The sequence below is a fragment of the Mya arenaria genome, chromosome 15, assembly GCF_026914265.1.
Source record: "Mya arenaria isolate MELC-2E11 chromosome 15, ASM2691426v1".
Classification (NCBI taxonomy): domain Eukaryota; kingdom Metazoa; phylum Mollusca; class Bivalvia; order Myida; family Myidae; genus Mya; species Mya arenaria.
Genome location: NC_069136.1, coordinates 8,081,793 through 8,108,532, shown reverse-complemented (window position 1 = coordinate 8,108,532; position 26,740 = coordinate 8,081,793). Strand labels below are relative to the sequence as shown.

At 35.1% G+C, this 26,740-nt stretch overlaps 1 protein-coding gene across 2 annotated transcripts; it reads left to right on the top strand.

Moving 5' to 3' along the window:
* The first annotated feature begins 68 nt into the window (after window positions 1–68).
* LOC128220682 (cell division cycle protein 16 homolog) lies at window positions 69–25,683 on the top strand. Of its 2 annotated transcripts, XM_052929173.1 has the most exons (17): window positions 69–184; window positions 3,588–3,642; window positions 5,053–5,150; window positions 5,403–5,441; window positions 5,602–5,739; window positions 7,797–7,956; window positions 8,233–8,327; window positions 9,432–9,565; window positions 11,036–11,115; window positions 11,863–11,912; window positions 14,094–14,164; window positions 14,330–14,455; window positions 17,949–18,101; window positions 18,710–18,838; window positions 23,536–23,671; window positions 23,950–24,040; window positions 25,190–25,683. In XM_052929173.1, the coding sequence occupies exons 1-17, from the start codon at window positions 74–76 to the stop codon at window positions 25,387–25,389; spliced, it is 1,866 nt and encodes a 621-aa protein (XP_052785133.1). In that variant the 5' UTR covers window positions 69–73; the 3' UTR covers window positions 25,390–25,683. The 2 variants fall into 2 exon arrangements, with proteins under 2 accessions (XP_052785133.1, XP_052785134.1); XM_052929174.1 differs by lacking the exons at window positions 3,588–3,642; window positions 5,053–5,150 and having other exon boundaries at window positions 87–184.
* Window positions 25,684–26,740: the final 1,057 nt, after the last annotated feature.

The window sequence follows — 26,740 nt, the reverse complement described above, 5'->3', positions numbered from 1 at the left end:
CAAAGTTTTACCCAATGAAAACCTTTCTTAGAAAATTAATTGATTTCATTGGTTGATTGTTAATGAAACTAAAATGGCGGGTGAGAACGACAATGCGGAAGGGCTAGAGTTTGTAACTCAGCGCTCTGTGTCAAGTTTTAATCTTTCAAGACTAAGAGAACGTGTAAAAGAATATATTGATAAAGTGAGTTGTTAATATGTTATTTATTTGTTCACAATGTATTTCTCAACATGGTTATGATTGTATGTCTTTCGTTTGCCATGAAAAGAGAGTGGGTGGGGTAGCATTGACTTCTAGCGACAATAATGAGCTCAGGGATACTATTTTAGCTCGACTATTTGAAGAATAAGGATAGCTATACTACTCACCCAAGCGGCGGCGTCGGTGTCACACCTTGGTAACGGTTTTGCATGCAAGCACATTGAAGTCATTATCTTAATACATAAATACATAATGTATTGCATTGAAACTTTAGATATGTATTCCCAACTATCTAACCTACTAAATAAATAAAGTGGGATAACCCTTTTTTGAATATAGTGCAAATAATGGGCCTTTATTATTTGACTTAGAAATTCTGGTTAAGATTTTGCATGTAAGCACACAGGTTAATATCTTAGCAACTACTAGTCTAAAATTATAGACGTGTTATACGGGATTCTACCAATCCCTAACGTCTAAACAGGAATGTGCAAAAACCGGGGGTGTTTTGAAAAATATTGAATTTGTATTAAGTGTAGTATTTTATGGTTTAAATTGATCATAAAGGTTTATATTCATATTTTACCACGTAAGTGAAAAGTTATTTTGCACAAAACAAGCATTTAATGCATTAAAACACATTATTTACCTTTCCAATAAAACGAAATTTGACTGACACAGACAATTATGCCAAGCGGAACAACTCGACCCAATCGTAATAACTCGGCCACCTCCGACAAGCTTCGAGATAGACCTCGTAAATACAATCGTAACAACTCGGCCATGGCCGAAATGTTCCAATTGTTTAAAAATTGTGCCCTGAAGCCTTGCAGGTGCCCTTCATGTATATATCGCTATGTTTTGACAGGAAGAAATGAAAAAAAACACGTCAAACTCATAATTATTCGTAGGATATGACATTTTTATGTATGGAACTGATATGAAATAACATAATCAGGTAATATTTCTTGTTTTTATTATATTTTTTAGATGTTAAATGCTTTAACCTGGATTCCCGATCGGAATAACTACCCACTTTTGATACTAAGCAATTTGTACGTGAATGATTTGCTATATCAAAAAACGTAAAATAATCCGTAAACGTACAATTATTTGGACTAAGCAACTACTTGATGTATTGCCTTGGGATTTATACAATGGTACTCAACCATCCAATCTACTTAACAAACCAAGTAAGATAACTCTAGTTTGCATTAAATCAGTGCTCCAGCTAGCCCGTTTTTTCAATGGCACAGCGCCCGTGCCCCTTTTCTTACCGCCCTGCCCCCTTTTTGAGTAGTGCCCTTTTCACAAATGCTCTATTAGCCCCAAATATCCCGTTAGTGCCCTTTTTACTATTGAAATCATTATAAAAGATTGACAGCCCTTAATCCGCTGTCATTATTGAGACAAATTACGTAATACTTATGATAATAGTGTTCCCGCTAGGTGTCACCATGCCCCCATTGATTGCTTAAAATATGCCGTACTGCCCTTTCATCTTTCCATGTGCCTTGACCAAGTCATATGACAGCTAATTGTGTATTTGTGTAGTGAGCAGACGATCTGTGTATTCATAATCGGTCATCTACTAATCCGATAATTAGGAAGAGCCAAATAGGGAAACATCGGCAGGAGGCGTGCCTTTTGAATGTCAGCCAATCAGAATATACATTGAGAACTCGTTCAACCAATGATGAAAGTTCGTAAAATGCGATAGAAAATGCGAAGGGATGGTGAAAAATGTTGTTTATTGTATTGTACAGACGAGACTTGCCATTTTCAACAATGTTGAACATTGTTGATTTGAAGCAGACGGCACTGCCGATATGTAAACATAAGAAAGGTGGCGCTAATACAATTAAATACATCACCTTTTCAGTAAATGTTTTGAAAGTTTATTTATAAAATATTCATGTTGAAAATTTCTTTGTAATCCACAAAATTATGTTGATGCTTTATTTAGTATTTACTTATCATGTCCACGATCTTGTCAAAATTCGCCGTAACCGCCATTTTATCAGAACGATTTTCGGAGTTATTTTATCAATGTTCTATGTTTAATAAGTGATTTTTTAAACCAGGGTAGTGATTTTTATTGTCATTTTATTCTAAAACATCAGCATTTTAAACATTATTTTACCAAAGACAATTAAATAACAAACAGGCTGAATGTAACATTCGTACCCAAACCCGATCGTACCAAACTAAGATTCGTCCCCTACATTTATTTTTTTGTGTGTATCTATTTATTTGATGTTTAACTGTGTTTGTTTTTGTCTTCATCTTACAAACTTTTAAAAGAAATATGTGACATTGCACTAAAGAAGATGCCAAACAAGTACAATCATACTACCACAGACAAAAAGACAAATTTTAATTTTGATATTAAAACACACCCTTCTAAATTTTGAGAAAAAACAACAACACCATTTTGTATAAGTCTGAAAATCATGGAAAATGATTTAAATTGAGTATAAAAACAAAACAAATTCTAGGGGGAGACCCCCCCCCCCCACACAAAAAAACAAACACCTTGTGGCAGGGGTGGACCCCCCCCCCCCCCCCCCACACACACACACACACACAACCACCCCAACCTCTACACGACTCATGTAGCTTGCCCTTTTCAAAACTCCACCCTGCCCTTTTCAAATCCTGGCTGGAGCACTGATGTGTCAATTGTTGTTTATCAAGTATCCTGATATCTGTAAGTCTGGGACAAATCTGACAGGATGTGTACATGTATAAAACAGTATTCGTGACCCAGAATATATTTATGTGACTCTAATGACAAATTCAATCCAGTTTAGATCACTATTGGGTATAAATTAAACAATTTTGTCATCATTATTCAACATCAATGCAGAATATCACTATAAATTATTTCGCCCGGTATTTAATGGTAGAGAATTGTAGCGTTAATAAGAAAAGTATTGTAGCTACTGGATCGTTTTATGATAAAAACATTAACACATTAGAGTTTGATTAAACAGTTCATATTGAAAGACAAAACACATCTCCAATCTTCACTTGGTATTCAGATATTCGGATCTCCAAATCCATGTAATTGCCCATCATTCTGAACACAGACAACAGATGTTGTCCGCTTTCTCTATGTCCTGACTCTACCAACTTCTCAACCACTTCGCCCTCCCAAGCTATAACCTCATTAAAAACAAATAACACTTATCATATCAATATCACAAAACCATACAGGTGTTCCCTTTGATTTCAAAGTGGGCCTTTCTTGATCAGGCCTTTCTGGTACTGAGCATTTTTGACCCTGTTTCTATATGAATTAGAGATCATGTTTAAATATTAATATCTTTATAACATCAGATTCTATCCCTTTCTGTATATTTTTTTCTTTTCTATCTTTCAGCATGATTATGAATCAGCTTTGTTTTGGTCGGACAAGCTTGTCACACTTTCCAATGGTTAGTATACTTCAGAAATATTTGGTTTATTAGATTTATTTCTAGACTTATTTTCATGTTCAGGTGTGTCTAGATCAATTGTGAAATTGAATTAATACTAAAACTAGAGGGACTATTACACTGACAGTCAATTATGTATAAAAATCGCTGTTGCAGCTTGATTAAACTTAAAACTTCATTGCTGGTAATTGGTAAAAAAATGTGTATCATAATTCTTTAGCCCAATTACTTGCCAAAACTTGATTTTTTATATCAAACCATGATTTAATAATCATTAATAGATGAAACTTACACAATTTATACCAAAACACTGGTGTGTCCTATTATACATTAAGGAACTAGTATCATCTAGAAAATAGACCTTTATCTTAAAAATGTACTGTACACTCAGTGTTCTCAATAAGAACCAGCTGCCAGCCAAAATGGACAGTTCAAATGCTAATTGCGCTGGTTCAAATCTGGAAAAATAAATTAATTTTAAGTAGCATAAGTAGAAGCTGGTCGGTTTCTTTACTATTTGTGATGGTTCAATCGAAACTTATTGAGAACCCTGATGCACTTATAACCCTCTGGTTGAAATGAACTTCCTTATGTACCTATTTAAATATGTATGCAGAGATAATGGTAATGGCATGAATGATTTTGTCAAGTTCACAACAGTTCAGTGTTTTATACATTATAATAACTTTCATGCCCTCTATTGCAAGAAATTGTGGATGATGTGAACTGGTACATTCTAATAGCAATCTGTTTTCAGCATTGTCAGGAAATTTGGATGATGTTTACTGGAATACGCCTTCCAGCGTTCCTACTTTTCCTACTTTTCCTACTTTTTTTAACAGCTTCCTACTTTTTCCTATTTTTTTCTAAAAAACTTCTACTCTTCCTACTTTTTTTGAAAATAAAGTCCGCAAAAATATAAAAGTTTGATCTTTGTGTTAGTTTTATTTGCAGAAAATGAACAAAAGATGTCAAACTGGCTAGTTTCTGTTGTTGAAAGGTGTGGCAACATGTTCCACTTTGATGTGCATCATCTTTTCACCCACACAGTTCAGCAACAGAAACCGACAAGCACCATTCACTAAAATATTCAATGTGGCATAATTATAGAATGGTATGATTTTGCATTAAAAATAACTTCTCTAGGTAAGTTAATAGCTATTAATAATTACATATTTTATTTTAACCAAAAATATTCCTACTTTTCCTACTTTTTTGTAAAAAATGTTCCTACTATTTCCTTCTTTTCTGTCAGAAAACCTCCTACTGTTTTTCTACCTTTTTGTTAGTGGCTGCTGGAAGGCCTGTGAATATGTTTTCTTAAAGCACTCTGTCAGCTGTATTATCAGGCAGTTTGGAGGTATGTACTTGTACATGTATGCTAAAGCACTCAATTCTCTGTATTGTCAGGCAATGTGGATGATGTGTACTGGTATGCCCAGTGTCTCTATCTCATCGGCCAATACCACAGGGCTGCACACTGCATCCTTAGAAAAAAACTTCATAAGGTAACACAGTGACAGTTCAAATAATTGTGTTACTTTTCTTTGTCAAGTGTTAAGTACCTACCATCGATAGAGCAAGGCAAGTGATGATAGATGGTTTTGATTTTAAGTTGTTGTTTTTTATTTTAATATGCTATTATATTCATTAACAACACCAACATTAAAGATTTTCTTATGTGCTACGGTACATTTTGTAATAAAAGAAAATGTTCACCCCCTTTTAAAAATATTAATAACATGTCTTTTTTTTTTCAGAATCACTTGTGTTGCAGATATCTTGCCGCAAAATGTCATGTAAGTGTCCTAAGTCACTTTGTGGACATAGTCATGAATATAAGACTTTAGAGTGAACAAGTCCTTCATTTTTCCATGGTATCAATTTTCTTTTATCATGCAGTTGTTAAATGTTACTAACATGTTTCAATGTTAGGTTACACATTCCTTCTTTTGGCAGTACGCATGTAAGGAGTACCAGGAGGCCTTGAACATTCTCGACTTTGCTGAGAGCACTGGGCTGCCACTGAACCGACGGATGTCCTTTGCCAATCAGAGTGTACATGAACCGGAAATACTGCCCAGCTCGGGTAAAAATGTATGTTACAGGTTTTCTTTATGCATCTTGAGTGTTGTTGTTTTTGTGAAAGAAAAGGGTTTTCAGTAACCTTAGATTTACAGAAGGCATTGTAGACCTCATTGTTGTGCACAAATTAAATCTCCACAGCAATACAGGAAACTCGCTATAAACTTGCATGAAATTTGATACACATGTTACCAGTGACACTAACACAATGATAGTAGCCCATAACTCTGGCGTTGATAATGGTCTATTTATGCCCCTTTATCAACTGGGATTAAAGGCTAGCATTGACTATTTATGCCCCTTTATCAACTGGGATTAAAGGCTAGCATTGACTATTTATGCCCCTTTATCAACTGGGATTAAAGGCTAGCATTGACTATTTATGCCCCTTTATCAACTGGGATTAAAGGCTAGCATTGACTATTTATGCCCCTTTATCAACTGGGATTAAAGGCTAGCATTGACTATTTATGCCCCTTTATCAACTGGGATTAAAGGCTAGCATTGACTATTTATGCCCCTTTATCAACTGGGATTAAAGGCTAGCATTGACTATTTATGCCCCTTTATCAACTGGGATTAAAGGCTAGCATTGACTATTTATGCCCCTTTATCAACTGGGATTAAAGGCTAGCATTGACTTGGCTTGCTGTTCTCTTGTTCTTTAATCTTGTTTGTTATTTGAAAGGTTTCAGTCTGGTTAATCTATATTATGAACTTTGTCAGTGTTTTGTTTAAATATCATTATACCCCCAACAAACAAAGTTTGAAGGGGGTATATTGGAGTCACCCTGTGGTCGGTCGGTCGGTCCGTTGCAGTTTACCTTGTCCGGAGCATAACTTAAAAACTACTGGATGGAATTGGATTAAACTTCATACAATGGTAGAGCATAATGAGAGGAAGTGCAGTGTACAATAACCATAACTCTATTCTATTCTTGCCTATTACTGAGTTATTGCCCTTTGTTACTTTTTTTGTCCGGAGTATAACTTGAAAAGTACTGGATGGAATTGATTGAAACTTCATACAATGGTAAAGCACAATGAGAGGAAGTGCAGTGTTCAAGAACCATAACTCTACTTTAGCTAATTACTGAGATATTGCCCGTTTTTTTTGTTGTCATTTTTTTTTCCAGACATTAACTTGCAAACTACTAGATGGAATTTATTAAAACTTTATACAATGGTAAAGCACAATGAGAGGAAGTGCAGTGCACAAGAACCATAACTCTATTTCAACTAATTACTGCCCTTTGTTACTTTTTTCTTGTCCGAAGCATAACTTGAAAACTATTGGATGGAATTTAATATAACTTCATACAGTGATAGATCATAATGAGAGGGAGTGCAGTGTACAGGAACCGCAATTCTATTTCAGCTAATTACAGAGTTACTGCCCTTTGTTGCTTTTTCTTGTCAGGAGCATAACTTGAAAACTATTGGATGGAATTTAATAAAACTTCATATAGTGATAGATCATAATGAAAGGAAATGCAGTGTACAGGAACCGCAATTCTATTTCAGCCAATTACAGAGTTATTGCCCTTTGTTACTTATTTCTTGTCCAGGGCATAACTTGAAAAGTACCGGATGGAATGTAATAAAACTGTATACAATGGTACAGCACAATGAGAAGGAGTTCAGTGTACATGAATCATTACACTATTTTAGCAAATTACAGAGTTATTGCCTTTTTCTGTTTTTTTTTTGTCAAACTTTTGTCCGCACAGTAACTTGAAAACTACAAGATGGAATTTCATAAAACTTCATACAATGATAAATTATAATGAGAGGCGGCGTTCGGGGGTATTAATCACCTTCAGTGATAGCTCTAGTTTTATTCTAAAAAGTAAGACATGTGACTATTATAAAAAAACTGTTTTTCATTCTCTCTCACTTTATTACCTCCACATGGAGAGCTCCATCAATGTGATGTGGTGTGAAAATTTATCATGCCATCTTCAGATAGAAAGCTCACTGAATGTCCTATGGTGTGAGATCTACAAAGTCATGGACAAGAGGGCATTGAACTAGTATATTTTTAATTCATCTTTATTTCTTACACATAGATGCAGAGTTCCATCAATATGTTACGGGGTGAGATATACGAAGCCATGGACAACAGGGCGTTGGCCCAAGAATGTTATTGGGAGGCCTTACGACAGGATGTCTACTGTTACGATGCCTTCAATCTCCTGGTGAACCATCAGATGCTGTCTGCACAGGAAGGTAATGCATATATTACTCTAATAATCCAATGAGAGCCCTCACTATGTTATTAAATGATTTAACTTAAAAATGAATGATCAAGCCATTTTTCATGCAAAATTACTAAATGAGGTACGCCATGTGTCCCATTTATTGCATAAACATCAAGCACTGTTTTATTTGAAGACTTGGGAATGGCTGTTTTTGTTCCATAAAACATCAATACAATGTATGCTAAAACATGGTACATTTTATATTTCACAATACATTTACGGCATTGTTTTGTGCTGTTTACAGAGAAGGAGTTGTTGGCCTCGTTACCATTCAGTACCCAGTGTCCCAGTGAGGAGGTGGAGCTAGTCAAATACCTGTATGAAAACAAACTGAAAAAGGTAATAGTAACCACTTTTGATGGGTTGTTGTTGGCTCTGAACCAAACAGGAGAATGCTGATCAGAACTCTGGCTGGTATTCATAGTTATACATCTTTAGTCATTTTGTGATTAAGTAATTATCTTAATAACAGTATTTCCCTGGGCGTATGATATAATCAGTTCTTGGTATAATACATACTTTAATGTTATAAGCACTTGTATATTTTTCTTTAATTTTGACCTGGAAATCAACTTAAGAAATGACTTATGTTTTACGAATACCTGTCATGGTTTTTACCATGGAAACGGGACTCAAGGATGATTCATATCAACTTATAGATTGTCTTCACAACCAAGCTATTTAAAAGTAGATCAGTATAAACTGCCATGGTAATGGTAAGCACTGAATATATTGAAAAAATAAATTCAGCAATGTGCATCAAGTTTATTGGTTATAAGGTTATGGCTGATAATCATATTCCACATACAGCCCAGGAATGCAAAGTAAAGCAATTAGTTTCCCAACCTCTTCACATTATATTATTTTCTCTATTGGGACAGTCCCCATTTAAAAGTACCTTCCTGGGGTGGGTTGTATAAACTGAATAGCCCTTAGTTTGGACAAAGGGCTTCAGTACATGTATGCAGATGTCACCCAAATCATACATACAGATATATGTTCAGGGTTTGACACTAATGAGAGTGTGAGATGTCTATATTTTGGACAACATTCATAGATTTTGGGGCTTGGCAGTTCCTCAGATTCCCATTTCATGTGATAGAAAACTAATAATGAATGCTATTTTGGCCATCTGCTAATTCTATCAAATTAAATATTATTCATTAATTTATTCTTAATAAAAGGATCTCGTTTGTATATGTGACTGTGAATATATCTATGGGCTTGATTCCTTGATATTTGCAAGCATGATGTACTCCGTGTGAACAGTGGAAGTCTTTTAATCATGTAAGTTTTAATGTCATGAATGTTAAATATATATCTATGCTATTGACCCCTATACCCTAACAATAAACAATACCTTGTCCATATTCTGAAGTTTTTGTAAAATCATTTAAAAATATCTGTAAAGAACAGATTTTTTTAAAAACATGACATTTGCAGTATGACAAGCCGATGGAGGCTCGCATTCCCGACAGCCTTGAAGTTCTCAGCGAGAATCTTGATGTGATCGTCAACCTGGCAGAGAGACATTACTACAACTGTGACTTCCGGGAGTGCTATAAACTCACGACCAAGTAATAACAATTATGTTTTTTTTATGCCCCTGCTTATGAGTCGATATAGATTTGCCCTTGTCCATGCGTCCGTCCATTCCGCACACACAAATGGGTATATAGAGGGTACTAATTCCTTCATTACGTATTGGACATAAATTTATTAAGTAGCCCTTGTTGGTTTAGGGTTTTAGGGTATATTTGTATAAACAAATAATGGGAGTAATGGGAAAATAATTAACAAAGGTTGATATGTGACAACATCCATGATCCGTCTTTTAGTATTATGTGAACTTGTGTCATTCAAAACTCCAAATATTTTACCTAAAGTCTTGAAACCTTAGCAGAATGTTATTAAGATGATGAAGTTTTGCACCTGGGCATTGCTTCCTGCTGCAATTAGTAAAACCAGAGTTATGGCCCTTGTATCTGCTAAAATTGGCATTTATGGACTTGAGTGGCTAAAACTCCAAAACTGTAAAACCTAGAGTGATGAAACCTTAGTAGAATATTAATTGTTTCGTTTTGTGCTGCCTTCAGTAAAACCAGAGTTATGGGCAGTTAATAAGCTAGAATTGGCATTAATAAAATTCCAAAACTAAATGACCAAGAGTCATGAATGCTGAGTGAATGTATTTCAGGGGGATGAAGCTGTGCACATGGGGTTTTGTTTTCTTCTGCACATGGAATATCCAGAGTATTGGCCAATAAATTAGCAAAAATTGGCATTTTTGGACTTGTGTCACTCAAAACTACAAATTATTTTATATAGAGTCATATAACCATGCAATAATGTTGTTCATGTGATGAAGTTGTGCATCTAGGTTTTTGTTTCCCGCTGCACTAGCACAATCAGAGTTTTGCTCGTAAAGTAGCAAAAATTGGCATTCTTGAACATATGTCTGACTCTCTCATATCTTCAAATGTCACACACTCGTGATCTTTCAGGAAGGCATGTGATGTTATTATGTTGTTGAATTCATAATTTTGATGCACATTTATGGAGAATGGACAAAATAATGGGCCTTGATTTTGTGACAAATGGGGCATTCAGGGCATCCGTCTCCTACGGACACATTTGTAGTATAATGGAATCTAAGCCTTTAACTTAATCCGTTCTCAGTAATACATCCTTTTTCTTTTATTTAATTTGTATAATTTGGTTGTAACATGGACAGGCCTCACTGCTCTGTTTCCGAGGTAACCACTTGTCTATTATATTATCAGTCAAAAGTATTATCAATCTCTGAATCAGAAGAGAAACAACCATAATTGTTAAACAGTTACAGTAACATCCAGAAATAAACTAGAATTAATCAAGTTGCTTATATGCTCAACACATACTGAGAAAAGATATATTAATAATTTAATAACATGCAGGTGATTTAATCAAGATAGTGGTATGAATTGATAGAGAAATAACTTTCCTTGAAATCCACAATGCAAATAAAACAAAATGAATTTATTATAGAAGAACTTAATGTTTTGCAGGATATTAAATGAAGACCCCTACAACAGTACATGCCTGCCCATACATATAGCTGTGCTCGTCGAACTCAAGAAAACCAACAGTAGGTGGATTTGTTCTTTGGCTCAAAAACTTTATTCTCAACCTTATCTGTTTTTAATAGAGAGCTGCAGGTATTTTCACAGCCTAGGTGTCATAAGCACTCATAGGTGGCCCAGTTTTATTAGGGAGGTCACAGACATAGTTATACGAGTTATTTTCACAGCCTGGGTGTCATAAGCGCTCATAGGTGGCACAGTTTTACTAGGGAGGTCAAAGACATAGTTATACAAGTTATTTTCACAGCCTAGGTGTCATTAGGGCTCATAGGTGGCACAGTTTTACTAGGGAGGTCACAGATATAGTTATACGAGTTATTTTCCCAGCCTTGGTGGCCTAAGCACTAATAGTTGCCATAGTTGTCACAGACATGGTTGTGTGAGAGTGTTGGCCAGAACTTTATACATGTTACTCTGGACTCAATCCATTTTTCCATTCTAACAACTCATTAAATGTTATGTGTTACACTTCTTATTCTTTATTCACAACACATGCTACATAACAGAAACAAACCTCCAACTGGAGAGTCTTCAAATATATTAAGCATACAAGATTTACTTCCCTTATATACAATGGTAAAAAGGAATCTAACATTATGGACCATTGGGTGAAATAAAATATTTATTTCGGGCATCATTCTAAAGCAATTAAAGATCCAACATGGATTGTGGGTTAAACTTTGCACTTTGCTTTTCATTTTGTCTTGATCATTTTGCAATGTTGTGTTATTATGTGACTTTTTTATTTTCAGGTCTGTTTTATTTAGCCCATAAACTAGTTGATCTCTACCCTAATAAACCTGTAAGTATGTCAGACTTTTTTATGTTGTGAATAATTAACTCAACTCAGTGATTTACATTAAAATCTACTTGCATGCATCTGTTGGACTTGCATATTTAATTAGGCCGTACTGTTTTATTCTCATGTTTATTGTCGCCTCCATTTTACAAGGCCTAGCTCCCTATTAAAAACCCAAAGTCTTTAATACAGATAATATAAAAGCAAACTGATGGATTTGCTGAAACAATTTCTTTCTTTAATAACAAATTAATATACACATCTTTAAAAATGAAGACATTAGAATCTGAAGACTTACATTCACAATTTTTCTGTCTGCCCTGATTATCAATGCAGTCTGTCAATTGCACAAAGGCTAAAATTAAATATGAAAACAGAGTGTGTTTTTTGTGAGCACCTGGAAAACAGGTGCATTTTGATGATAAACAACATTTTTGCATAAAATGTGTGTTTTTGGTCCGTTATCGTGGTCTGTTAAAACGCAAAAACCCGGGCGTTATCGATAGAAAACGTGCATTATTCAGTAAATTCAAGTGCCTTTAATGACTGGGTTTTTGTTTGACATGACCGAAAGTGGGTCAAAGATGCCAACTTTTGCACAAATACAAATTGCAGCATATACATGTATAGCTGTATACAAATATCAACAAATTAAATAAACCGCATCTAACTTACATATTTTCTTCTGAGTTGTCTTTTCCTGGCAAGCTGATGTGTGTTTAGTAGATAATACTTTCTGCAGTTTTTTTATTGTTTGTTTGCTTTAAAAGCAGTAAATTAAGTCTAAAATGTTGAACTCCTCCGAACTTTAGTTATTTCTGTGGATTTTATTAAGAACAAACGACTTATATGGACATGATTCCATTATGTCGTATGCAATGAACAAAGAAATTTCAAATATTTTTTTCTCTGATGCTGAAGATGCTGTACATTTTATCAAGAACATGTTTACAAAATTTTCAGGCTTAAGTTAGTTGTCAAAACAAATAATGGTTAAAATAGGACTATATAGGTAATTAATCAATTACCCAGTAGGTATTGTGTGCATCCCAGTAATCCAGTCACTTTCAATAAAAAAAACGCTTTCCAAACGAATGAACACTGCAAAAAATGACGTCAAAATAAAATTGCAACTGCAAGGTTATGTTGCGGCCTGAATCAAGCTTAATGTAGAACTTTTTCAATGACATCACACAATGGTATGGAGATTATTTTGAACTAATTGTTTTTGCATTCGTGACATTTAACAGCCTTTTTAAACACAAACGTTTCTCATGGTGTATATTTTATGCAATAATAGCGATAATACACCTTTTTTGGTCGTTACCGTCTGCAAAGGCCCTTAAGATAGTTTACAACCCTCCTGTTACGCACTCGGGCTGTAAACCATTTTGCGGGCCTTTGCAGATGGTAACAACCTCCAAAAGGTATATTAACCCTATAATATTTGATAAAACTGTATGGCCTAACTATCATTAATAAAACCAAAGTTGTCCAAGGGTAGCATTTCATCACAAACCCTGGGAGCAGTTTTTTGGCTGTGAGGGATTCTTCAACAGAGTAGTACTGTGTGGTAAAAAATCTCTCCTAGGTAAAAAAACTGCTCTTTGGATAGACTTATGAAAGCGCTTCTTTTTTATGCACATATCTTACTATTATGGATGGGTCGCGAAGAAAAATAACAGGTACATGTTTAGGTCTTTGGAAGATAGAGAAAACAATAGAGAAAACAAATCTTTTAAATCTGAAATACTGAATGGCATGCAAATTAGAAATAGTTCTATTACGTTAAAAAACTACATCACATTTAAGATCCTACATCACATTTAAGTTCCTAACGTTTTCACAACAGTTGTATAAGACTTTTGTAATTGATCATAGCATTCATGTGTAGTTGGTGTTCACATTACAAAAATATGACTTCCCCGTCTGTATTGTTAATTGCTTTATATCATATAGGTCTTTGATGCAATTTGGAGATTAAATTATTTCAACAATGTTCATTAATGGCGACAACATGTTGAGAATCACTTTCAAAATCCAACAGAGGTTTTCCTTATATCATTTTTTTTCTCTTGCAAGATGATGAATCTTTTCTATCAGCAAAACTAAAGCGTTGCAAAATAGGGAAACCTACAGTATTCAAGAAAAACAGACATGTATGAAGGTTGTTCTGTATTCCAGGTTTCCTGGTTCGCGGTGGGATGTTACTACTTGTTGATTGATAATAAAGACCCAGCACGAAGATACCTCAGGTGCCACTTGTTGTTTAATAATAAAGACTTCATAATATTTGTTTTCTCACAGGATTTTCAAAAAAAATGAATAAATATGTTCATTTTTCTAAAAGAAATGGAAAACATGACTCAAGTGTTAGTTCAAAAGTTACATACATAATAAAAATTGTCTCTATATTGTAGTAAGGCTACAGCGTTACAGCGGACCTATGGACCTGCATGGTTGGCTTTCGGTCATTCCTTCGCTACAGGAAACGAACACGATCAGGCAATGGCTGCTTACTTTACGGCCGCACAGCTCATGAAAGGGTCAGTGTTGTTTTTTTTTCGACTTAAAATGAGGCCAAAATTCGGCCCAATACACAATCCTTAAAGATAAAAATTGGAATAATTGTTGATATTATAAACACTGATCGTGTCAGCTTGATACCAGCATTTTGTGACTACCGGTACTTTCACAATTCCAAAGGCCCTGGCACCATTCACAAAAAGTTAAAGAAACAACAACAACAAAGCTGTGGCCTGTTAGATAATGCAATTTATCCACTCTCCTTAGGCCTAAATTAAAATTAAGTTTGTTTGCCCTTTACCGACCGACCCGAAAAAAAGCCGCCGACCCAAAATATTTTATTGCAAAATTCGTGAGAATATTTTTTTTTCAATTTTGCAGTCACGATTTGTTTTCGCTGTTTTTTCGCCGTTAGTTTAGTTTATTTTCTTTCCGCTCAATCGTTGGGTTCTTTAAATCAATCAAGACAAAAGAAGCGCTTGTTGTACGTTTTGTGAACGATTTGCAAGCGTCTAGAAAACAGTTCATCATCATGGCGTCCATATTAACATTTTGTTACAGTGTTTTTATTAATATTGATGGTAAATTAAATCAAATTGCGAAAAATAAAATAAGTTCTTTCGAGTCCACTAACACATGGGAAGATGTATTATCAGACTTCATGAATAAGGCAACTGTAACATTACAAAAAACGGATTCCGTTACAATTTCCGTTTGCAAAAACAGCACCGATGTCGAAAGTTTCCATCCAGACATTTCTGAAAGTATTTCGGTGCTCAATACCTTTGACTGTTCGTTGAAGTATGTTACTTACAATATAAAAAGAGAAAGTGATATCAATGATCAGAACAACAATGTTGACGGTGACGAAGCTTCCCACTCGAATGCATTCACCATGATGATGCAGGGGGAAAACAGCAAAAAACCAAAAACCCATATATTAATGTAATGGTTGCAACAATATGGTTCATCCACCAGAAAAAATAAAAAAGGTCAAACATACAAACACCAGTTTTTGTGTTCAAGATCAAATTCTAGAAAAAAATAAAATATTTTTCCTACCTACCGACCCACCTCTAAAATTTAGGGTCGGTAAAGGGCAAACAAAGAATTTTTTAATTGTGGCCTTAAGGAAAATGTTATTGTAGTTTAATACTCTGTACATAGTCAGTCCACCAAGGTTTTAATTAAAACATTCGGTTCTTTATTTTTAATCATCAATATTTTCTGAGACCTGAAGATATAGTATATGTAATTTACAATTTATAAAATGTGATATATCCATACATGTGATAATTTCTTTGGTCGATTCCGGGACACTCATCGTAATGTCAACGCACACTAGGGGGGTCCGGATTTTTTTTTAAATGGGGAACGTCTGTGGTGCATTCTATAGCATATCTGGGGCTATTTTAGTCGTTTTTAACGTCGGGAAAATGTACCTATTTTGACTGCCAAGACATATTTTTTACTTGACATGGTTGTTTTTTTTTCCTGCATTTTCTTGAAAAAATAAAACCACCAGATATTTTCCCAGGCTTTAAATGAAGTGCTAACCAGGAGGATATGCAGTCTACTTTCGGTTTCATCAAAACAGGAAATAAACAACTATACGGGCACCTGTTTTCCCGCGCTTTTGAGAACATGCGTTACAAAATATTTATTTTTTCATCACATTTAAAACGTTTGCAATTTATGACACACAATATTTTCCAGACAATAAAGAAGATTTTCCAGTCGATGAGCTTTTTTCCGTTTGGAGATGCATATAATTTTGATAGAGACGTGTCAACAATCCGCTGTATAAAGCGATCACGTGACTTACCATGGTCACGTGATTAAAGCACTCTATATAACCACCAGTAAACCCCATATCGTCAGTTTTATTTCGGCGTAAAAATACACACGATAGTTCGGAAAAAAGGTCAAAACACTAAAATTCCTTATGGACGCGTAAGTTGTTAAAAGTTGTTTAAAGTATAACGACGTATCGACTTTGAAATTTGAAAGGAATATGGTATGTTTTCCGTGTTTTAATTTTGTTTTTTTTACTCATTTTGTCACTTTCTTTGAACTTACCTTCATGCTCGTTTGTTGGTAAAATGTGTGAAAAATATCAATTCATCAATTAAAAGCTATCATTCATAAGACCAAACAAATCCATATGAAAACAATGAATTTGTATACAAAAACCCTCCCCCACTCGTTAAGCACAACAATAGGCCGATAGATCAACTATCGGTGATTGACGATGACCTCGACGACACACGTACCAATTAACGGATTAGTGTCAACATGTCCTGTGTTTTACGACCAGTGTCCCGGACAGGCAAAATAGCTGACTTACATTGGTAAAATTAAGATAATCGATTCCGATTCCGAGATTATTTTTTTTTTATGACTTTCCGGGACAAACATGCACCCTCCGTGACTCCGTGACAGAGATACGATTTCCGGGACAATCCCGGACGTCCGGGACGTTATCACATGTATGGATATATCATATTTTATAAATTGTAAATTGCATATATTCATTATAATATCAATATTATTAATTCTGTAATACTACTAAAATAAATGAAAGACAATTAAACAATACATATGCTTACATAACGAGTGCAGTGTTAGAATTATCTCCTGTAAGATGATTTAATTCAGCCTGTCAGGTTTAGAAGTGGAATAGTTCCAACACAAACGCAATCATCATTATTCATCATTGTTCCAGACTTTACCTAAAAATGGAAACATCATTATGTTGAACACTCAGTTTTGACGTCATTCAAATGATGTCGTAACAAAAGTTCATTATTCAAATGACGTGCAAAATTATCTTATCAATATCAAAACTAGCTTAGATTTATATTATTTTCTTATCAAAGAATCTTTAAGGAACATAAATTAAGATAAAAATAATGAATCATTTTTGTATTTTTAATACATTTGGCCGTTTTAAACACAAGACTATCAACCCAGTCAAAATATGTCGGGACAAAATCCATGGTTGCCATGGAAACATGAGTAAACCAATGGTCATAAATTCTCGAGAAAATGATGCACCAATGACAAACCTTAAAAAGAAGAAGTCAGGAAGAAATTGATTTACATCTAGAAAAAATCATTATTTTTGGCATTTTTTATTAATGATTATTTCATTTGTAATAATTATGTCCGAAGGCCCAAAATCGCGCGATGCGGCTCATATTATGCATATGTTAACCAAATCATACATAAAATTGTTGCAGTTTTATAAGAAAGTAAGTTGGCATAAATTTATCAATTTGACATGAAAAGGTAATAATTTTTCCCAATTTTAATGGGGTCCTTTTCCCAAAGTAGCTGGGGGGAAAAAACTGCTAAAAAAAGTAAAAAAAAAAAACACCTGCCAAATAGCTGAAAAAATACTGCCAAATAGCTAGAAAACCCCCTGCCAAATAACTGGGGAAAAAAACTGTCAATTAGCTGGAAAACCCCTGCCAATTGGTATGTTTAGTTCTCATCCCCCTCTCATTTCAGGTGTCACCTGCCAGCCTTGTATATCGGCCTTGAGTATGGCTTGACAAACAACCCCAAATTGGCTGAGAAGTTCTTCAAACAGGCTCTGAACATTGCGGAGGGCGACCCGTTTGTGCTTCATGAGATGGGCGTGATAGCTTACCAGAATGAAGAGTATGTAGGTTCAGCCAAATAATTAGTTTGTCTAAATTAAAGAAACTTTTCAAAAATATTTTTTTTAATAAATCCATTAAACTTGAAGGCACTGTGGGGGCATTCATCACTGACTCTGACAGCTCTTGTTTATCATATTATTTGGTTTAATACTTTTTTCACATTACCAGCTGGAGTACTGTTGAGATCTGCTGAAATAAAGTCTCATATCTGTACCAGCTGGAGTACTGCTCAGAGCTACTGTTATATAATCGCATATCTGTACCAGCTGGATTATTCCTGAGAGCTACTGTAATTTAGTCCATATCTGTACCAGCTGGAGTACTGCTCAGAGCTACTGTTATATAATCGCATATCTGTACCAGCTGGATTATTCCTGAGAGCTACTGTAATTTAGTCCATATCTGTACCAGCTGGAGTACTGCTCAGAGCTACTGTTATATAATCGCATATCTGTACCAGCTGGATTATTCCTGAGAGCTACTGTAATTTAGTCCATATCTGTACCAGCTGGAGTACTGCTCAGAGCTACTGTACTATTGTCTCCTATCTGTACCAGCTGGAGTACTACAGAGAGCTACTTAAATATTGTATGAAATCTTTCCTAGCTGGGGTACTGCCGAGGGCTATTTCAAAGACGCTCTGGCAAGGCTGCAGGCAGTTGAACAGCAGCCAAACATCACAGAGAAATGGGAACCCTTGTTGAACAACCTTGGACACACAAGTCGCAAACTCAAGTAAGATTCTTTTTATATTTGTTTCCCTCTATTTTTTTCAAAGAAGAAATCTGAGGTTTGTATTACTGTAATGCTATTATGTTTGTGTCGTCAGCATCAATGGCAGTATTGTCATGGATATTGGCGCATAGATTATTCTTGCCCTCATCTCAAAGTGTCTGTAGTCATTGGAGCATACTCATGTCATGGCCAGAGTAAGCTCCTGTCTCATTATACCCCCACAAACGAAGTTTGAGGGGGTATATAGGAGTGAGCTTGTCGATCGGTCGGTGTGTCGGTTTTCATGGTTTCCGGACGATAACTCATGAATGGCTTGGCAGATTTGAAAAAAATTTTGGTACACAGGTGTAACATCAGAAGATACAGGTCAAGTTCGATAATGGGGCTGGTGGGGCCAAGGTCAAGGTCACTGTTACTAAAAATAGAAAAACGGTTTCCGGACGATAACTCATGAAAGGCTTGACAGATTTGAAAAAATTTTGGTACACAGGTGTAACATCAGAAGATACAGGTTAAGTTCAATATTGAGGCTGGTGGGGTCAAGGTCACTGTTACTAAAAATAGAAAAACGGTTTCCGGACGATAACTCATGAAAGGCTTGACAGATTTGAAAAAAATTTGGTACACAGGTGTAACATCAGAAGATACAGGTCAAGTTCGATATTGGGGCTGGTGGGGCCAAGGTCAAGGTCACTGTTACTAAAAATAGAAAAATGGTTTCCGGACGATAACTCATGAAAGGCTTGACAGATTTGAAAATTTTTGGTACACAGGTGTAACATCAGAAGATACAGGATCAAGTTCGATATTGGGGCTGGTGGGGCCAAGGTCAAGGTCACTGTTACTAAAAATAGAAAAACGGTTTCCGGACGATAACTCATGAAAGGCTTGACAGATTTGAAAAAATTTTGGTACACAGGTGTAACATCAGAAGATACAGGTCAAGTTCGATATTGGGGCCGGTGGGGTCAAGGTCACTGTTACTAAAAATAGAAAAACGGTTTCCGGACGATAACACATGAAAGGCTTGACCGATTTGAAAAAATTTTGGTACACAGGTGTAACATCAGAAGATACAGGTCAAGTTCGATATTGGGGCTGGTGGGGCCAAGGTCAAGGTCACTGTTACTAAAAAAAGGAAAACGGTTTCTGGACGATAACTCATGAAAGGCTAAACGGATTTGAACAATTTTTGGTACACAGGTGTAACATCAGAAGATACAGATCAAGTTCGATATTGCGGCTGGTGGGGTCAAGGTCACTGTTACTAAAAATAGAAAAATGGTTTCCGGACAATAACTCATGAAAGGCTTGACAGATTTGAACATTTTTTGGTACACAGGTGTAACATCAGAAGATACAGGTCAAGTTCGATATTGGGGCCAAGGTCAAGGTCACTGTTACTAAAAAAAGAAAAACGGTTTCTGGACGATAACTCATGAAAGGCTAAATGGATTTGAACAATTTTTGGTACACAGGTGTAACATCAGAAGATACAGATCAAGTTTGATATTGGGGCTGGTGGGGTCAAGGTCACTGTTACTAAAAATAGAAAAATGGTTTCCGGACGATAACTCATGAAAGGCTTGACAGATTTGAACATTTTTTGGTACACAGGTGTAACATCAGAAGATACAGGTCAAGTTCGATATTGGGGCCGGTGGGGCCAAGGTCAAGGTCACTGTTACTAAAAATAGAAAAATGGTTTCTGCTTCATAACTTTAATCGGGCATGAGATATTGTTATGAAACTTGTTGTATAGGCAGCCTCTGTGAAGACAATGCTTGTGATTGAAAATGGGGCCAGTGGAGTAAAGGTTTTTGTGCACTGTTACGAAAATAGAAAAACGGTTTCCGGACAAACAATACATGCATGATAAAAGAAGATGCTATGTGCAGTAACCTTGGAGTTATGGCCTCTTTTCATAGAAATGGTTTGCCATTCCTGTGTCCAGGTGGCATTTGGGGGTATTCGTCACTCCTGTGACAGCTCTAGTTTTAATTCTAATATCAATGTAAGGAGTTCAGATGCAAGTTCTGAAACTTTAATGATATTTCCTTCTGCATTGATCTTAACAAGGTAAATATTAATGAGGTTGAACAAATTCAAGACCCTAATGAAGCCATGGAAGTTTTATATAAGCGACTGAATGAGGTGTTGTCGCACCATGCGCCACTGAAAGAAAAACGAATAAAATTTGAAACACAACCAACCTGGTTTACTGACGAAATAAGGTTGGCTATAAAAGAAAGAAATCGATTGAAAAAACGTCAACATTGGTCGGAATATAGACTTTCAAGAAATAAAGTTACTCGATTAGTACGGCAAACCAAGAAAGATTATTACAATAAAGCTGTTAAAAACTGTAAAGATTCTAGGGTGTTATGGAAGAACCTCAGAGAGTTGAATGATAATAATAATGACACTACAAACAATAATAGTATAATATTACCACAATACCTTCATTCAAACGGAATAAATGTTGTTGGCGATGCACAAATATTAGACGTGTTCAATAAGCATTTTACTGACATATCCGATTGTATCAGTAAATCAGTGTTCGATGAAACACATTTTTCAAAACTTGGTACTAAATTAAATAGTTTGCTAAAGGGTCAGTACTTTGATATATCTTACATCACCCCATTAGAGGTAAAAATGTATATTGATAAGCTTAATACGGCGAAAGCTACAGGATTAGATGGAATAGGGCCTAATATCCTAAAACAATGTGGTGATTGTATTGTTATACCACTAACGTCCATTATAAATAATAGCATACGGCTAGGAATATTCCCAGACTCATTTAAAGAGGCTAAGGTTTTGCCTATATATAAATCTTCTGGTCGCAATGATCCAAATAATTATAGACCAATTTCTATCCTTCCAACACTGTCAAAGGTGTTTGAACGGCACATGGCAGATCAAATCAAAACATTTTTAAAAAATACGAATATCATACATGAATTTCAATCTGGGTTTCGAGAAAATCATTCTTGTCACACAGCGTTGATAAGAATAATTGATGATTGGATTGATGGAATTGACAATGGAAACTATGTAGGTGCTCTCTTCCTTGATTTACGAAAGGCTTTTGATCTAGTAGATCACCAAATACTTTTACATAAATTGAAATTATACAATTTCAGTGATAATACCGTTCAACTGATAACTTCGTACTTGAAAGATAGACACCAAATTGTAAAGTTTGGGGGTTTTCAATCTTCACGAAGATGTATAAGGTCTGGAGTTCCTCAAGGATCCATTCTTGGACCTATTCTTTTTCTTATATATATTAATGACATTACCTTTGAAATAGAAAATTCCTTGATTGACTTATATGCTGATGATACTACCCTATATGCAAAAAGTTCAAATACGCAGGAAATTGAACGTACGTTGCAAATAAATTTAGATATAATATCGGAGTGGTGCAAAATAAACAACATGGCAATACATCCATTGAAAACGAATTGCATGTTGCTGGGTTCAAATGCAAAGTTAAGAAATGCATGTGCACTCAAATTATTCGTAGACAATGTACTTATTGAAAATGTAACTTCGAAGAAATTGCTTGGAATTGTTATTGATTCATCGTTGTCATGGAACCTGCAAGTTGACTTTGTCTGCAAGAAAGTAACTGCAAAGATAGCTCTTTTAAAAAGACTTAATTACTTTTTAACGGATCAAATGAGACATTTGTTTTATAAATCGTATATACTTCCTATGTTTGACTATTGTTGTAGTGTTTGGGGGAAAAGCAAGCAAACGCATACGAAACGAATAACCATGCTTCAAAAAAGAGCTGCTAAAATTATTCTCTTTAAGCCTATTAGAACGCCATCGCATGAATTATTTAAACAATTAGAATGGCTTCAATTTGAATACCGTTGCAAATTTCAAACGGCTGTTATGGTATATAAATCTATTAACAATCTTACACCGAGTTATATAAGAGACATTATAAAGTTATCAAACAATACAAGATATGGATTACGATCTTCTACGCGACAAGACATTGCCCACATTCGACATAAAACTCAATACAAGAAACACTCGTTTGCATGCTACAGCGGGACAGTTTGGAACTCTTTACCAGAACGAATACGTAAATCGAACACGGAAAATACATTTAAAGCCTGCTGCAAGAAGTTGTTTTTACATCATCAATTGCAAAAACCGTTGTAAGAATTGTACGCATAATTCCATGACTATTGTTTTTACATTATATATATCTCGATTAAGGTGTTAAATACATGTGTGACTGTCCTACTTACTCAGTTAATAAATTTTAATGATACGATTTGTTAACCTTTAGGTACAAATTGATGTATTGTTCGGCATTGATCTTATAATTAATGTATTATATTCATGTTTCTTTATGTTTTCGTATAACATTTTAATACGTACCCTTTTGAAATAACATAAATTTATGCTTACGTTTTCATTCTAAGCATTTATGTGTGTGTGCGTGTGTATGTTCTTTCAGAAGGCCACATTGTAAATAAGTCGTGTGTTATGTTTGTTTATAATATGATGCCTATGTCTTAATGTGTTACCTTCTTTAAATAAAGTTATTATTATTATTATTATTATTATTATTAGTTCACCTCATTTCTTTCATAGGTTAATATATTTTGTGTTTAAAAGATTTTAAAAATGTCCTATATCTATGTTACATTCCTGTCTTGTTACAGGAAATACAATGAAGCGTTGGAATATCATGCGCAGGCCCGAATCCTCGATCCTCAGAATCCTTCAACCTACTCAAGCATCGGTTATGTGTACGCATTACAAGGGGATAACTTCCAGGCTGTAGACTACTTTCATAAGGTACACAAGTGTTGAAACAGGAAAATGTACTTGTAAACATTTCTCCTAAGACTCTTTTGTACCAGTACTATTTAAAAGATTTTTTTCTCTTTTTTTCTAAGCACTGTATATGTCATGTGAATATTAAAAGAAGTTTTCTCTTTCTGCGAGCCACTGTCAATTTTTGTGAAAAGATATACATTTTTGAATTATTAATTGGGCTAGATTTCAGCCCATTTTCAGTCGAGGAAAAAACAATCCCTGGGTTATTTTATATTCCCTGTTTGTGTTTTATCTAGGCGCTGTCTATACGGCGTGACGATGCATTTTCCACCACTATGTTGTCCAACCTGGTCGAGTCACTCATGCAGGACCTATCTCCAGGGGAAGGTGAGAACACTGGTTTTGGTAGAATTCATGCAGTGTGGAATGGAATGGGGGCAAGGCCAATCAAGCCTCTCTGATATAGAAAATAGAGAAAAAATGTTTTTAAGTTAATTTCTTTAAAAATACACCAGCTTCTCCATACAAAAACAGTGAACGGTCCAATTGTTTTATTAAAAATATATGCTGTTAATCGGCACCAAATTGTTCAGAAAATATACACTGTATTGATTTGGTACATTCTTCACTATTTAAAGGCAGGGTATGGTGACAGTCTTCGGTTGTATGTCTTCGATGGTGATGTTTATATACATAAACTATCAAGTTGGGCCATAACCTTTCAGAAAATTTCAATAAAACTTGGTACACATGCTACCATACACAATACACACATCTATAACAAGCTCCATAAATATAGCTTCAATAATTGTCATGGTATGCCCCTTAACATGAACAGAAGGGCTACACCACTCTTGTTTGTGTACACATTAGGCAGGTTTAACATTTGGAATATTGTTATTTGAATGTAGAAAATCATAGGTATATTATTGTATGGCTAGGTTTAAATTCGTGACCTGATCGCTTGGACCAAAAATTTGAGGGATTATTCCTGGCATAATTTTATGAATCAGTTGTTACAAGCATGTAGAAAGCTTATAGAATAACTGTTGGGTCTGTTTCCTTGGTAGTGACCAATATTAGTGACACATTTATTAGGGGCCATGAGAATGTGTCTCTTGGTGATGCTCAAACCCCTAAACCTCTTGGATATGAGGTGGACACCTATACCTCTTGCACTACAAATAAATAGCATTCAATTGATTCTTTTTCAAGGTCTATATGGCTGATGTCAACAGTTTTATACTAAAATTAATTGGGCCATTTCATAACCAAGGTAGAATTAATGTCAGCTACTCAATTGACATGGTGTACATCCACCCTGATATAAATATTTATGGTTTAAACAATTGGTGACATTAATTAATCATCTGAGATTCTGGAAAAACAAAAGCATGTGAACTTATATTAATTAAGTTCTTTTGTTAAACAATGCTTGTAATTATTGGTCACATCTGTTTGTGTTTGTCTCATTGGTCATTTCAATGTATGCACGATTTTATTTTCTAATGATATATCACTTCTCTTTTCTTCCAGACCTTGAGGACAGTCCTGTGTTTTCGACGTTTAAGTATAGCCTTGATGGGGTGGGGCTGGACTCCTCCCAGGACAGTATCATCATGCCCCCGGTTATGAGACTCACCTCCCAGCTAGATGATTCATCCGTTAACGAGTCGTCCGAGCTCGAGAGCAGCAATCTCATGATTGAGGAGGTTGAAATGGGGGATTGTGATTGAAATGTGAAATAGTTTTTGTGGTGGATATTAGTGAATGAATTATTTAAATGATTAAAATAAGGGAAGTTTGTGACCCAGAACAGTTTTTAGATCACCTGCAGTCATCTGTATAAAACTATATCATTGGTTTGGTTCAAGTTGGCCAAAATGTTTTTTGATTGGTCTATATTTAATCAAATATTTCTGTTGACCAATCAATGAGCTCTTATTTATTATTATCATCGACAACAATTTGTTTGTCAACATTGTTGGAGTCACATTTCAGGCCTGATATTAAAGAAAACTTGTTAGAAATGTTTGTATTTATCACTATAACCCCTAAAGAAAATACGACAACTATTCATCATATTTGAGAAAAATGTTTTAGGTCAAAAGGTCAAATATTAAAAAAAACACTTTTTAGGCCACATATTGAATATTAAAGATATTCATATAGCAAGAATTCTAAGAATCTAAATCAAATATGAACATTCACTTGGTCGAATGTTTAAAAACATTTGTTAACCCTGGAGATCACTTCTACACACGGTGTATAAAACATTGTGTAAAATTTGGAATATTGTTGATCTGTTAGTCAAGAAGCTTTTAACTTGGTCAAATATTTAAAACGCCTACCTTGTTAACACTTTCAGCAACATTTGGTACCTTATCTTTATTAAATTGTGCTTTTTTAACAAACATCTAGGGTCGAAAGGAGAGGTACTGTAAAGCTTTACCCCGTAATGAATCCTCTAGGGAATGTTAAAATACGGTTTGTGTTTGGGCCCATGATAATGAACAGTCTGAAGTCTATGTCTGTCATCTGACGTACACAATCAGAACGTTTGTAAGTCACAAGTGCATTTTATGCTGAAAATGTGTACAATGTTTTTCCTGAAGCTTTTCACTAGATAATCTGTCATTTAGCTAGAAGTGATGAATTTAAACCAAAATTTCACTCTGAAGACGATCAAGATGCAAGATGCATTGTTTTTCAAACCAGGCAATCGTTCACATCATAATAATGTTTACCAGTTTAATAGCATAACACTCCTCCCTGACCTGCGAAAGCAGCCTCATGATGTCATTGTGTACCATGTACTTTATGATGGTATTGTTAACCATAATCAGAGCAAGTAATAGTTACTGCTCCTCAATCTCGCAGGTTTCCGTTAGTGAAGTATTTCAAAATTCAAGGGCACATAACTCTTACAACGATCAGTTTGTGACCAACGAGACATTTTTGTAGCAATATTTATCAAGTTTCAGAACAATCCCTCCTAAACATTGAAGGAGGTTTGCTCCTCAAAAGGTTTCCGAAAGTGTAATATTCAAAACACAAGGGCACGTAACTCTTAAGACGATAATGCTG